Here is a 15,586-nt window from a genome sequence, read left to right on the forward strand (position 1 = left end):
CCAAACAGCTGTTTGTTACTAGTGTACAGGCTCAGATGCTCTACGTGTACAGCTTTGAGCTTGAGATCTGTGGACTCATTTGTCGCTTTTAAAAAACAGCTAAAAACTCATCTTTTTAAACTTTCTTTTGGTAAATTTTTTGTTTTTATGTTTAAGCTTCTGTGAAGCACTTTGTGATTTTTATCTTGAAAGGTGCTATACAAATAAAATTTTACTTACTTACAAACTGAGGCCTGCTGGAGGACAACCAGCATCACCTGCAGGCCAGGTGATTTATTTTTTACTCTTCTGTGACTGAAGCTTCCAGCTCTTTCTCTCACTGTGCATTGAATACAAAGCTGTAGAGGAGTCACAACTTATGTTCAACAATCAAATGTTATAAGGGAGGAATGGTTCATCGATCTTCTCAAAAAATCTTAATGTGTTTGTATTTAATCATAATAATAAAATGTAATTTCTGAGCAGAAATGAGCAGAAAATGAGCCAGAATGTCAGAAATGAGAGGTTTATTTCACAGCACAGAGTTACAGTAATAACCATCATTGCCGCATGAACACATGTTATTGATCAGGTGGCAGGTAAGGCACACAGGTGATCTGATGGCACAATCAATAATCAATTAGATAAAAATGTCATTGAGGCTGGGTCACATGGTTCATCAGATGTTTTAAAACATTTTTTTTATTAAATATTAAAGTTTGTGAAATGCTCAAACATCTTTAGTGAGTCTTAGCTTATTTTAAGAGTTCCTAAACTTTATAAAAGAGTTTTAAAAACAGTGATATGAGACCAGAGGGTTCGGCCTCAAAGGATTTAAATACACTGTTTTAAATGTTTTAATATCAGGTTTAATATCTAAAATATTAGGAATGGGTCCAGTTCCTGTAGACAACCAGTTTCTAGTAGAATTAATTTGATTTATTAGTCTGCCTGCCTATTGAGCCCACTTTTGAGTTCTTGAACTCTTGCTGTCTAGTTTTTATATTTTACTCCTGACTGCTGGGGTGGAGCCTCCACAATTTTGTTGTGCATGTACAATGACAGTAAAGGGCTATTCTATTCTACTGTATTCAAACATTTGACACACAGCATGTAATTAATTAACTAGCATCTGAGACTGTAAACTCCTCAGGAAAGAGCTCAGATCAGAGGAGTTTACCCCTGTTGTCAGTAGAAAGAATGGAGTTTTAAGATAGCTCAGCACTGAGAGCTGAAGTCCACCTTTGTGTTCTCTCTCGAGGAGTTAGAGATATTTAAACTCTGCACCAGGACAAGCTGCACAAACACATCTTCATTTAGATTAGCTTACTTTTACTCCAGGTAGCAACAGTGGGTTATGGTAGCTGGTTAGCAGTAGCAGTAGCATGGTATTGGCTAGCAGCCATGTCAGTGTTCCATCACTATAGCTAATACAGGCTGTTAGCATTAGTACGGTACTAACTCCTGGAGTCAGAAAAGTGGAGGTTTTTCCCATCTTCTCTGGCGTGAATGACATCATCACACCTGATTGGATGGTTCAGTTCAGACCATCCTGTATCTGTTTGGGTTCTGCTGGATTTAATCCATCAAGCTGCTCTGATGACTAACTTCTAAGGAAACATTAGAGGTCAGCTGATTTCAGACTAAGACATCCTGTTTCTGTTCGTGGGTAGTTTTTATGAATCAGTTTTAAAAAGTTAATAAATGTAATTGTTTCTCTCCACCTGGACTGTTTACCTGCACTAAACCAGACTCTCCTCAGGTCAACTCGACAGTTTGCAGTTTTAAACATATCATCCCTGCCTGCGTCCAGGTGGGTTTAAAGACCTCTGACAGGTGAGACAGAAAGTCTGACCGCCTCAGGTCCAGGTGAGTCCCAGTCCTCCGGACACCATCAGCTGCTCCAGGTCCCTGTCTTCCTGTCGCTCCTGCAGTCTCTGCTCCTCCAGCAGGGACACCAGAGAGTCTCTCTGCTCAACCACCTCCAGCATCTCCTCCAGGATCAGACGCTCCTCAGCCAGCTGCTCCTCGTCCTTCAGGTGGTCTGCATGCGCGTGGGCACACACACACACACACACACACACACACACACACACACACACACACACACACACACACACACAGGTGATCATCACACAGAAACACACAGGTGAGTAGGTGAGCTCTGATCTTGTCTGTGTTACCGTCCACAGCCATCCTCTCTCGGAGCTCCTGCTGCAGGCGACTCTGCCGGTCCTCCAGCTCCAGCTCTCGAGCGCTGAAACACAGCCAGAACCATCACACCCCAGGAATCTGCCCAGGTGAGAGGTCAAAGGTCACATACTCACAAGATCATGAGCTCAGCTTCATATCGGACCAGAGCGTTCTTCTGCTGGACCAGCTGGAACCACTGCTGCATCAGCGGTGGATTATCCAGTTTCCCGAGCCCTACACAGAAAACCGGGTTCAGCGCCGCATAATACCTGCTGTATATGTACTCCACAGGTAACCGGATATGTGAACTGACCTCCCAGGTGAAGCTCCATGTCTGCGCTTTGGCTGTATTCTCCCCAGTAATCTAACAGAAACACAAGCACAGGTAGATTAAAGTAGAAGCACACCTGAGTTCAGGTAGAACCAAGTAAGTTCAGGTATTCCTTTGGCCTGTATTTTCAGTACCTGCTTCTCCCCTCAGAGCTTTCTCCACCATCACTCCTCTCTCCTCCAGCTGCCTCTGTTTCTCTTCCACCTGCTGCAGCTGCCTCTGGATCATCTAAGACACAGAACGCATCATCAGGTAATCTCACCTGAACTCAGGTAACCTCAGCTGGACACAGGTAACCTCACCTGGGCCTTGTGGAGTCTTTTCAGTTCTTCCTGTTTGGCCTGTCTCCTTGCGGCTCTCTGAACCCGTCTCGTGATTCTGGTGTCCAGGTCATCGTCGTCATCCTCACGTTCCCTCTGGAACATGGTTTCCTTCACGCTCAAACTGGATGCCTCCTTCGGCTGGACCACGACCCCCACCACCTCCGTGGGGCAGGAAGACTGGCCGTCAGAGTCCTGTAGCGGGACTCTGTCTTTTAGGGGGCGTCTCTGAAACAGCAGTGCGTAAGCATCAGGACAGGAAGTGAAACTGCTGGACCACCACAACCCTCAGAGGATCAGGTGTGTGTACCTTGATGGCGTATGATCGTTTGAAAGCCAGAGCGTGAGGAACGTATGGCGGCTGATTGCAGGAAGAAGAAACACGGAGGACAGAAAACAGTCAAACTGATAGATGAGACGTGAATCTACGTCCATTTAAGTCTCAGGTAGTTTCAACAAGTCGGTATGTCGGTCGAGTTTAAAGTCAGTCTGGTCATTGTGTGTCAGGTAATACCTCCTGGTTCTCCTCCTCCTCGATGGCAACCCTCTGAATTTCATTGGTCAGGTCAAGCAACTCCAAACGCAGCTGCAAAAGAAGACTTCAGGTGAGAGACCCAGTCTAGGTGTTAGTCTGACCCCTATCCTTATCCCTTAGTGAGTCTGGGTATGATTTAGGTCTCAGATTGGTTGGAATAATGCTGAACTCTGATTGGTCGGAGTGCTTACGTTGTTTTGGGGCTTCAGGGAACATCTCTGCAACACGGTGGATGAATCAAGATCTGACACCTCTGCTCTCACATCTGGACAAAGAAGGTACAGGTATTACATCATCACAGTGACATCACACTGACTGTGTTGTTATTATGGTCACCTGTGAATCTCTGACTGGCTGTTTTCTCCTTCGCCCTCTCTGCAGGTAAAGTCCCACCCCCCTTTTTCTTCTGCTCATTCTTGTTTCCAGAAAACGCAGTCTTTAATAGATTTCTGGCTCCAACCCCTCCCAGCTCCCTCTCCCCAGGGGGAGGAGCCTCTCTGAGCATCTTAAAGAGGAGAGCCCTGCCCCCAGGCTGCAGGGGGGGGAAGAGGAGTCTAGGGGGGAGGCTATGAGCTTCTCGCCGTCTCGTCGTCCTCCTCTTCCTCCTAAATGTCCCTGGGTCCTCCTCTGACCCCTCCCCTTTCTCTTGCAGGAGGAGGGGCCTATTTTGCGGCAGTTCAGGTGTGATGTTGTCAAATGAGCCCCACCCACTGGCAGCAGGTGTCTCCATGACAATGGCAGGTTTGAGTGGCGCTCTGGCTCCATCCTCAATGTGAGGGGAGTCAGGTGTGGTGATGAAGGAGGCTGTGCTGGCGGTGGTGGTGACAGGGTGTGGAGTCACAGATGAGTTCATGGAAGAGGTGGAGTCAGGCTGAACAGGTGTGTCAGAGCTGTAAGGAGCAAGCTCCGCCTCTGGTACACACACACACACAGCACCAGACACACACACACACACACTGCACACACACACACCCCAAACACATCACACACACTACACACCAACTCATCATAAGCTGTTTTATTGATGTGAAATGAATGTGAGGCAGCGAGAGTAAAGATTAGAAACGACGGCTTTAGAAGCAGCAGCTGAACTCCCACGAAAGTGAGTGCTCTTTGAACTTGTTGTGTCACACACTCATCAGGTCAGTGTTTGAGTTTTAATAACTTCCTGTCCCCGGTCCTCTGATCCTTGCATGGAGCACTGCTGTCTTTCATTCATTCTTTTTAATTGTAACTGCATGGAGCACTGCTGTCCTTTCATTCCATTTTTAATGAAATTAGAATAAAAATTTTGCTGTTGTTACTCACACACACACACACACACACACACACACACACACACACACACGCACAGAGTTAAACATTCATGTTAAACACGGTGGTTATTCTAAAATCTGAGGTTTTATAAAAGGAGTTTGGTTAGCAGGTTCAGGTAGGTGCTACCTGTCTCCTCCTCTAACAGGAGCCATAAGCCCGAACGGCGCTCCATCTCCCAGGGGTCGTACTCCCCCTCTACCAGCAGGGGGAGACAGACAACAGCACATCTCAAACTCAAGACCCCTACTTCACACCCAAAAACTCACAAAGACTTTAACTCACCATCGCTGGACTCCATACCACTGCCTTCCTCCTCCTCCTCCTCCTCCTCCTGGACTTTCAGGTAAAGCTGCAGCGTTTCTCTCGATGAAGATCTCGTCTCGTCTGAGGTTACACAGCCTCCTCCCTCTGCCTCCTCCTCCATATCTGACTCTGAACTGAAAACAGGAAACATAAAACAGTTGGGATGGAGGACCAACACTGCCAACCAAACAAACTAAAGTGAATTTAGTTTGTTTGGTGAAGCACAGCCACAATGATTAAAAAAATTAGAGCCATAGCTAGATTGATTAAATATTTACAGATTAGACTAGAATTTTTTTTTAAAAAGGCAACATTTTAAATTCAAAAGTCAAAACAATTAAAAAAAAAATCCTACAAACATTTAAAATTTTGTGGGGTCTAAATACACAAATATAACATAAATTTTTTAAAAACAACTTCCCTTTTATTGTAATCTTTATTTTGATGTAAACATTTAAGTTTCTTTATTAATTCGTACTTTTCACACCACAAAATATTTCATATTGAAGTTTTTACAGTAAAACGTGTGTGACCTCCAGCTCTTTACATACAAGACATGTTTACTGACCCCCGTATGGAGCGGTGATTCCCAGCATTCAGCAGAAAGGCTGAAGCATTATTAAAGCCAAGGCTGTTTTTTTCTATTTCCTGAGGATACCGACCTTCTGGACCTGGACCCTGTATGATTGTCGGTGCTCAGGTTGAATAGGTTCAGGACCTCCTCGGAAACCTCCTTCAGCTCCTCCTGTAGCTCCACCTCTGAGCACCGGTGCCAGATTTCCAGCTCGATCCTCTCCGGCGTCGCCGCCATTAGAGAAGCAGCTGCCAACACACCAACGCAGCCGCACACACACACAGACACACACAGACACACAGACACACTAAAGCCCACATCGATTCCTGTTTAAGGAGCGCGCTCAGTGTGAACACGTATGGACACTGAAAGCACACACACAGGTGAAGCTAGCTCACCTGAGGATGGTCGGCGGCCTGCTGAGATCAGAGAGTCAGACAGAGATGGCGCCGAGCTCTGGGACCCCTTCAAAGACAAAGATATGCGTTTATTTATTAGTCCTGTAATTATTCCAACTCTAAAACTCAAAGTTTTCAGTAACTCTGATTCTAAATTAAATTTACAAAAATAGTTTTTTTCACATTCTTTTTCTAAAATGAGTTTAGCAGATGAACTTTATTAAATCATTATTAGAATCATTATCTTTATTTTTCAAAGGCGAAATATTTGCTATTTAGGATTTAAAGGTTGAAAAAAACTTATACAGGTGATTGAAGAAAGGTCTAGTTTTCCTTTTGTCATTATTTCTTCTGTTAATGTGTGTTTTTATTATTTTTGAACTGAACATTTCTGGCATGATCGATCTTCCGTACTGACTCGCTAAACAGTGATGATCCTGAACAGCTTACCTGCCGTGAACAGAAACACCTGAACTGATCGGTTCCACAGGCAGGTAGCTGCTCCTGTCAGAACTCCATTCAAGGTCCAGGCACACAACACCACCACCACCACCCTGACCTCCAACTAAAATTACCACCTAAAGAGCATCTGATGACCTGTTCTACCTTCCAGGACTTGAACTAATAAATTGCCCACACCTGCAGGTCAGGTGCACACAGATAATATCACAATGAAAGTAAAAGTGGTTCTTACGATTGACGTTCGGTGTGACGTAGCTCTGTCAGATGGCGTGGGCCTCTTCCTCACGGCTTGAGCACTTAGGTGACATTCGGAGCGTTGCATGCAGTAAAACCTCCCTGAGACACAGAGGACGACAGACAGGATGTCAGGACAGGTGTGTGTCTCACACACACAGGTATCTCACACAGAGAGATGTGGAGCGTATCTTGCAGCCCTCGTCTCTGAAGGCTTCCCAAAATTTATGTTTTTATAGCAACCTTCACACCGACTCCCGCCTCGACTTCAAACTCATCGGTCATGTGATCACTGTGCTCTCATTGGCTGCTGAGCTGCAGAATTCAGCTGTCAGACCCACAATAGACATTTTGTGTGGTTAAAAATGTGGTGTGGAAACGTGTGGCGGCGAGGCTCGGGGCTCTGATCACATGACACCACCACCTGACAGTAATCAGAGTACTGCAGTGATGGGCAGAAAAATCAGAGCGAGTCTGCAGGGCAGGTTGTGTGTTGCTGGGGTCAAACATTTTCTCCCCACTCATGAATCGGCAGATCTGAGACTCAGACACTAATCAGATTGTTTTTTGATACACGATTATGAGTCTGCTAACGAGTTACAGAAGTACGGAGGTGAGGGCAGACCTATGTCTCTGAAGGTTTCTGTTGCTTTTTCATTTATGAAATCTATCTTGCAAATAAAATGACTTCAAACTACAGGTGGCCTGACGCACAGCAGGGGGTCTGGGCTTCATCAGCTGTTCATTCACTCAGACACTCAGGGGGTCCTTCTTCCACCCACAGCCACGGGAGAACCACCTGTTACCCTTCCGTACACGTTTATGGACCGAGTCTCAGGTGAGTCTGGGTCCAAGTAGGTAGTCCACATGAAAACACATTCAGACTGTGAGAGCCAGGGGCGGAGCGTGAGGGTGGCTTACTGGGCTTAAGCCCGGGTTGTTTTGTCAGAAGCCCGGGGTCTTTTAGGAGGGTAATTTTTCATAGTTAGATGCCTGGCTGACAACTGTATAAAACAAAAAGTACACACAATATTCGAAGCACATAGTGCACACTGTGGGAGAGGATTATTTACGACTGTGCGTGAATCCCCCTGATATTGGTATGATCCGAGCTCAGGCACTAAGCGACTGAGCGAGGGGGCGGGGCAGCTGCTGCCTGTGAGTGCGCTGTTGGAGAAACGGAGCCAGCCATACTAAGGAGAGCTTAAGTTTGAGCCAGGTACCAAAGCAAATCATTCGTACCGTACAAATAATGTAAATATGACGGTGATCACGAAAGATTGATATCAAACTGATCACTTGACCCATATTACGTTACTTGCTCTTCAAGTGAATCAACAAATGGCGAAATGAAAAGCCGAACAACAACAATGCTGTTTCTTTAGAGAGTCTTAGCTTACGTGTGTTTATTTCATATTTTCAGTTCTTACCCTCCCCGACTAAATCGGTTTCAGTTATGTACTGAAATATAAGAATGGACATTAGAGGCTTCTTTCAAAGAAAAAACTCAGGTAAATGTTATTTTATATATTATGCTTTGTATGTTGTTCAGTATATTTCTATGCAAAACAAGAGGGATTTCAGTACACAGCAGGATATTCACATTTGTAACCAGATATTTACACTTTAGGGAGAAAACATAAAACATTTTTACTGTACAACATCAATTTAGAGTAAACTTTTGTTTTAGATAAATATTGAAATATCTTTTGAATTAGTTAAATGTCAGAATAAAGAGAGACAGAGCTGTCTATTTTTTATCACTTTCATCAAATTTAGGAGTACATATACACTAAGTTTATTGTTAATTAATAAGAAAACTCCAGACGATTCCATTCTGAGCTGAAGAAGCTTCTGATAGGTTAGTAGAGTCCATGTGAGTAAATTGGTGGCACAGCTGTGGATGCATATAAGGCAAAACACAGAGCCTGTTTCTTTGACATGGGAAAATCAAGAGATGTCAACCAAAACACCAGGAAAAGAACTGTGGAGCTCCATAAGTGTGGCTCAGTTTGAATACAATTTGGTGCCATTTACAATTAAGAAATACAGATAGTTTCTCTCTTTACTCTTAAAGTTAACAAATATGTTTTTTATATTTATCAATCTAAAAAATAAACATTTAGTCTGATTTGATGTTACAATTAAAAAAGTGTTTTTATCTGAAGAGTTTGTAAATATCTGGTTTCAACTGTATATTTGATGATTGTCAGCACAAAGAGGGAGAGAGAGGAACAGAGAGGGAGATGGAGAATGAGGACAGAACAGAGATGAACAAGAGCAGGTGAGACACACATGTTAGTCAAATGGTTGTTTACCAAAAGTATCACCGTATCATAGGTCCTCATGTATCTCGTACCTAGTGTTTCTTTTTAGGTTTGTTATTTTTCAAATTCTATATTTATTAAGTTATGCAGGCTTGTTTGCACAACAAGGCTAAATAATTATATAAACTTTTCTCAATCTAAATAGTGGACTTTGGTAGAATTAAAAAATAAGTGTAGTGCAGGTCTATGATGATTTTTAGTGCTACTATCATCTAGTTCTGATTCTGGTTCTGTCTTGGTTAAGTCCTCAGTAGTCCTGATTTTGAACTGTTGTAGTCCTGTTTTAATTCCGGATCAGTTCTGGGTCTGGTTGAATTGGGGTTTAGTCCTCGTGTCTTGATACAGCCCTGACTTTGTTCTGCCTTGCTGCTTAATTAAAAAACTAGTTTAAGGTGTCCTGCATATGTGATATATATTTTTCCCTATATGAAGTCATTCTTTTTTGAACAAAACTCAAAACAGAGCCTATTAATCTTTCAGTCATTTCTCCCCCCCCAAAAAAAAATAAATAAAAAAAATCCCACATGCATACCACCCTTTAGGGCTAAGCCCCAGGTGTTTCAAATGTCTGGCTCCGCCTCTGGTGAGAGCAAAACTTGAGCTCATGGTACGGTTACAGATCTTCATCGGGAGGCCAGATCTGGCCCACAGGCCGATGTTTGAGTCTGCAGAGAACTGCTGACTGCTGAACAACGCAGCACTGTTCTCTGCATCAAGCTGCCCGTTTATGAGGCCGTTTCCATTTTTATCCCCAAAGATCCAAATATACTGCGGAGACTGACACAGGTCCCCCCCACACACATTAACGCTCTTCAAAAACAAACAAATTTATCTGCAAATGAGGCCGTTTTATCTTTTCTTCTCTGGTTTCTGATTGGATCTTTTTATTTGATGTCACACTGCTCCCTGTTTTTGTTGCTCATTGTCTAATGAAGCTACAGATTCGACTGTGAACTTTATTTATCTGTGTCCTGGACACAGAGAGGCTTTATCCTCCACTTAGTCATGAGTCTGATATCGTCTGATACCACGCCTCAGGAATGAGACCGATGAGTTCAGCTCTGTCACTCAGGTTTAATCTAACGTTCTGTCACTGCCACAACCCTGTTTGTGATGTCATCACCCTGACACCAGGGCCATCAATAGAAGTTTTTCAGTGTGTGGGTTGAGAAAGTCCATATCAACTCTGTCTCTTATGGTCTCATCTCAAAGTCAGACATCTGTTTTATCTCCTGGAGGTCAGGGTCAAACTGGAGGTTTATTCTGAGGGTCAATGGCGATGACCTGCTCAGGGAGACTCTAAAAATGTGTTTCATGACTGTGAGGTCATTGTTTGTCCTCACAGAAGGAGAGTGAACACCTCTCCTTTTTCCTGCTGAACATGGAAACCTGTTAAAACCTAAACCCCAACAGCAGAGAAGGGTGGAGGAGGGGGGTGTGAGTTTACTGACTGGTGTGCTGGTCATATGTGTACGAGGCCAGGCGGAGGGGACTGCTGCAGGAACCACACTGGAAGCAGCTGCGATGGAAGAACAAGCCCTCTGCACTGAGACGCTCCATCACATAAACCCTCTGCTTACAGAAGAAACAGACGTGACTGCAGCTGGCAGAGACCTGCGGGAACACACACAGCAACAGATGGAGGAAAGGTTAAAGGAAAGGAAGTGAAAGTGGAGGAAAGGAAACAAGGCTGGGATGGAAGGAAAGGTGACAGACTAAAAAGCTAAAAGAAAGGAGACATTAGGACATGAAGAATGAAAGAAATGAAGAAACCACAAGAAAAAAGAAACGAGGAAAAGAAGTCTCAGCAAACTGAATTCCATCATCAGTTGGGCAGAGTTATCAGCTGATTTATCACAACATCTTCTTCACTTCAGCTGATTGAAACAAAGTCAAAGAGCCGAAGGGAACAAGGCGCAGAATACTGAAGCAGTCTTACCCCACCACCGTCCTCCTGACTCTGCATACGACTGGTTATCTGCTCAGCCAGTGAGCTCACGCCACCCGTGTACATTTGAAGGCACTTTGATCAGACAGACAGACAGACAGACACATTACAGCCACAGACCATGGGCCTCACAGACCATGGGCCTCATTTATGAACCATATCTTTTCATCTGCAGTTAACCTGTGCAGTGAGCTGAAAATGAACTCCATATATTCACTTTTAATATCCAGGAAAGACGGCGAGACCTGAACCCTGACATCATCTGCCTCAAAGGACGTTTTCACACCTGTAGCTCGTGTCCTCTGGTCCGACTCAGCTGATGAGTTTAAAACTTGTAGTTTTGCTTTGTTTTGTTTCACTTCAGTCTGCTCATAGAACTCTGAGACATTCATGGTAGCTGCTAGCCTGTACAGACCTTTGCACGTCTATAGCACTTTCCTGCACTGAGAATACATATGTTTGTACAGGATGATATTTAGCTCAAACTTGTAACATACACTTGGTAGCTGGTTCGGTTGTTTTGTTTTGCACTCGAGTGCAATTACTGTGTTCACACCTGCACAAACAAACTGTGCAGACAGGCTGAATAAACCAGAGGTTGATTTAAACTGACTAAACACTGCAGGTGTGAAAACAACCTTAGCTGACCATGACCCAAGGGTCAGGGTCAGGGTTAGGGTAAGGGAAGGAAATGTGAGGGTGAGACTGTTAAAGAAGGGAAGGAAGATGCTGGTGTGGAAGTAACTTCTGTTTCCAAAAGTTTGTTTTTTGATCCACACACCCTAGTGTGAAGAAACTAACACCGGTAGAGACCCCTTTAGATTTACACTATGCAGTTGTTATAAATGAGGCCCTTGATCCACCACTGAGAGTGATAGGATATCAAGTGCTTTTTACCAGCATCACGTTCAGCGTTATGGTGTTTAAGCAGGAATTTTCACATGTGACCCGATACCATCTCATCTGATTAGTTCTCCACGTCTCCAGGATTTATTTAGTGTCTTTGTGTTTGTACTCTTTGGAGTGAAATATTGGGGTTAGTTTTATATCAAAGCTGGCAGCAACATCTGAGGCATGACAGTAACTCCAGCTTCTTCACCCTGATCAGGGTTTATGGCCACGATACATCTGAGCTGTGGGACACCATACCGTTCAGGACCAGGTGAATCTTCAAGGAGATCTAACTTGTTTTCAGCGATGGGGCAGCCAGAGGAGAGGAAAATAAACCCTGCTTGTGATGCTGGTTGAAAACACAGCGGCAGATGGAGGGAAAGTCCAGCCGCACAAAGTGCTCAGTCAGCAAACACATCAGAGCTGCAGGCTGATCTGAGAACAGCTCCTCTGCTCAATAGGAGCCATTCATGAGCCTCACTTTGTTATTGATCACATGAAGCAGGCGATCGGTACAGCCCTGCAGGACTCAACGATCCACTGAGGATGTTCAGGCTGACGAGCACGAGTGCAGCCGGGGGACATCGAGGCCCGAACAAACCAGAGCACTACGGGAGGAGGGGTATACGTTCAGCACACAAACACACCAAAACCCATCAGAGATACCTGTTCAGGTACTTGCTCAGGCACCTGTTCGTCCCCATCGAGAACTGCCTGAGCCTTGAGCTTCTGTTTGAATCGAAAACTCATCTGCTCCTGCTGAAGAGTTCGTTTTTTCTGGTAGAGACAGCAGACGTTATTCCATCTGCAGTCTGGACTCTGCAGAAACTGTGACGATGCAGGAGGCTAGAACCAAAACCTGAACCGGTGATGTCTACCGCACACCATAGAGAAATCCTCTTTAAAGGGTCTCAATTCAAACCGAAAACTCAATTTGGTTCGTAGTTACATCGTAGTCCAGCACATGAATCCATGAGAAAGAAACTTCTCACAAACCAAACTAACATCTGTGTGATTCACATGAGGATCTCAGAAGTATCAACAAACAGCAAAAAGAGAAATTATCTATTTATTTTAACCATCCAGCCACCTGCATCCTCTTAAATGAGTCTTTAAAGTGAAAATGTAGTTTATCAGTACTCCAACATGTCTCATCTGTCTCTACTGGCTTCTACTGGTCTTTACCGGCCTCCATGATGACAAGTGAACTGGAGATGCAGTCGGCTGACTTTCTGCTGGTTGGGAGGCTGGAGGGAGGCTGGATAGCTCCCCCTGCTGGTTAACACAGGGTGTTTGCGTTTATAGAAACATTAATAGTACACACATCATGTCCACAACCCCTATTTGGCCATCAGAAATCAATATGATTGATCAGAAATCAGCACGCTCTCACTTGTCGACGGAAATCAGCAGCAGCAGAAGAAGATGTCCTGCAGGTAGATGAACTTTCATGCAGCTTTGCCTGTAGCTGATTGGCCATCAAACGAACTCTGGTCCGACTGGCCCCACCCACAAACTCCTCCTCAAGTGACTGGCTCTCAACATCACCATTCAGGTCACATGACTGCAAAACAAAATATCCATTAAAAAAAATCAGGTCATAGTCATCAGAGGAAAGTCAGTTGCCAAACAGTAGTGAGTTTCCTGAGGTGGCTTCTCCCACAGACAGTGACATCAGCGGCTCCACCTTTGGCCCTGACACTGTGCTGGTGTCAGCTTTATGGCATCCTCGCCGTCAGTGGTGTGGTGTGTAAATGAGCAAAGAGGCCGCATCCATCAGTCCAGACTGAAGAGAGAAAGAGTGGCCAGCTCAGGCCCTGGTGATGGAAGCTTCTCCATCTCCACCTGAGTCACATGGCGTACAGAGACTGAAAAGGGTCATCAGAGTGAAAAAGAAGCTTTTGTCTTCAGTTGTGAGTCTTGATGAATTAAAGAAAAGTCTTCATCTGAACCCGACCCTGAACTACATAAGACGAAGAAAATGGCCGGACAGCCGGACCACTCACCATCTCCAATCTGAATGTCTAACGCTCTCTGTCCTTCAATGTCTGGTTCTGGTTGAAGATCTGAATAATTTAACATGAGCTGAGTTTGAAGTGAAGTGTGGACACTGACCTCCTGCTGCTCTCGACTCCGCTGACTGGTCTTCCTCTTTTTACCCAATGCCCCCCCATGCTCCTGCAGATACCACAAATTATTATCTTTAATTTCACACAGATGACTGCAGGTATGAGGAGGTGGAACTACGCTACCTTTGGGTTTCTCTTCCTGGACAAACTGGTTCCCAGTCGGCTGAGGAGGGAGGCAGGAGCGATGAGAGCTGATCGCAGGTCAGTGATGTGCCTCAGGCAGCCTGAAACAAACATGTTGGATTACCATGTCTTTTTTATCAGCCCTTTTCCAGTAGAATGGCTGATCGGGAGCAGTTTGCAGCCTCACCCATAGGGGGCGGCGAGTCTTTGAGCAGTTGGTAAAACTGGCTCAGGTACATGACCATCGACAGAGAGTCCGGCTCTTCCACAGACGACATTTCCTCCACCGTCATCAATGGAGAAATCCCAAACTCTCGTTCAGCCACATCAAAGCCGAGTCGAGTGTTTTCTTCCACTGACGACTCGTCCAGAGAGTCAAAGTCTCTGAGGAGAGGCAGGAGTCAACTCAGACCTCAGAAGAAGCAAAACTCTCACCTTTAAAGGACCATTCCTCTCTAAACTCCATGAACAAATGTTTATGACCTTGCAGTTCTATCTTTTAAATTATTCATGTGTAAATGTGCATGAGTGAAGCACAGAAGGTTGATATACTGTAGTAAACTTTCTGTTATTTAGAAGTTGTTGACTTTTGCACCATATTCTTTCACTGCTCTTGAAGCTTGTTTTATTGATGATGAAGTTTTCTCACATAATGACACAGGAAGTTGTTTCTGACAGGACATGAATCTCTTTGTTCAGTCCGACAGGATGTCTCACAACACAGTTTGTCCCTCTGGATTCTGAGTACCGTATTTTTCGGACTATAAGGTGCACTGGATTATAAGGCGCATTAAGCGAAAAAAAAAAAAGTCAGATAAGTCCAATTTTGATTCATTAACCCTTTACAGCCGATCGGAGCGGGCACGCTCTGTTTTAAGTAACTATTTTTAAATCCCGGTAGCACTGCAACCACATAAGCTAGCGCAAAAATTTTTTTTGCATATGAAACCGGAGGAGTTGTACTTACATCTTATGCCATCAGCTTGTCCTAGGTCACGGTTTCCTTCCACATAAAGCTTTGCAAAAACTGCATAAAAAGCGCTTGCAGGAACAAAAACATAATATTCCAGAAACACACTTTACCGATCCAATCAGCTGGTCATAACACTTCCTACGTTGGAATAGACGTCAGCGCGAACTTTTGCATTTCCGCCATTACCTGCCCGAAACCGGAAGTGACGTCATTTTCGCGGAAATGTAGTCTTTTTTACTATCAGGGCCTCAGGGCCTATACTCGTCTTTTTAAAAGTTATCTTTGACTTTATGACTTTCTGTGTCGTTTCTGGGATGCTTAGGACTCATATTGCACTTCTGGAAATAGTTTATTTTGATGCAGATGATGACACTCAAAATAAATTTCCTGTGGTGGGAAACTATTTTGTGCAACTTTTTTGTATTTACAGTTTTGAGGGATAAGCCTCTTAAATTTCTCTAACTACAAATATATGTTAAAAAAGCAAAAACGATTTTCAATTTTTTTTGTAGTTTATTGCACTTTTTTGCAATTTATGTAATTACTATG

At 44.2% G+C, this 15,586-nt stretch overlaps 1 protein-coding gene across 1 annotated transcript in view; it reads right to left on the bottom strand.

The window, feature by feature from the left end:
• Positions 1-284: 284 nt before the first annotated feature.
• The window catches only part of LOC102293707 (protein-methionine sulfoxide oxidase mical3a), a gene marked incomplete in the record, with an annotated part of 31,144 nt that continues 15,842 nt past the window's right edge, over positions 285-15,586 (bottom strand). Inside the window, 23 exon segments of the mRNA XM_042227206.1 lie at positions 285-2,023; positions 2,163-2,236; positions 2,307-2,406; positions 2,486-2,536; positions 2,638-2,731; positions 2,806-3,051; positions 3,134-3,184; positions 3,338-3,409; positions 3,550-3,623; positions 3,695-4,270; positions 4,802-4,870; positions 4,958-5,112; positions 5,641-5,800; positions 5,951-6,017; positions 6,645-6,748; positions 10,425-10,587; positions 10,913-10,996; positions 12,479-12,589; positions 12,998-13,087; positions 13,206-13,376; positions 13,928-13,990; positions 14,065-14,165; positions 14,252-14,448. Of these exon segments, the coding sequence (XP_042083140.1) occupies positions 1,839-2,023; positions 2,163-2,236; positions 2,307-2,406; positions 2,486-2,536; positions 2,638-2,731; positions 2,806-3,051; positions 3,134-3,184; positions 3,338-3,409; positions 3,550-3,623; positions 3,695-4,270; positions 4,802-4,870; positions 4,958-5,112; positions 5,641-5,800; positions 5,951-6,017; positions 6,645-6,748; positions 10,425-10,587; positions 10,913-10,996; positions 12,479-12,589; positions 12,998-13,087; positions 13,206-13,376; positions 13,928-13,990; positions 14,065-14,165; positions 14,252-14,448 (3,058 nt within the window).

This window comes from Haplochromis burtoni, unplaced genomic scaffold (genome assembly GCF_018398535.1).
Source record: "Haplochromis burtoni strain Fernald_Lab_line unplaced genomic scaffold, NCSU_Asbu1 Contig_249, whole genome shotgun sequence".
NCBI classification, from domain to species: Eukaryota; Metazoa; Chordata; class Actinopteri; order Cichliformes; family Cichlidae; genus Haplochromis; species Haplochromis burtoni.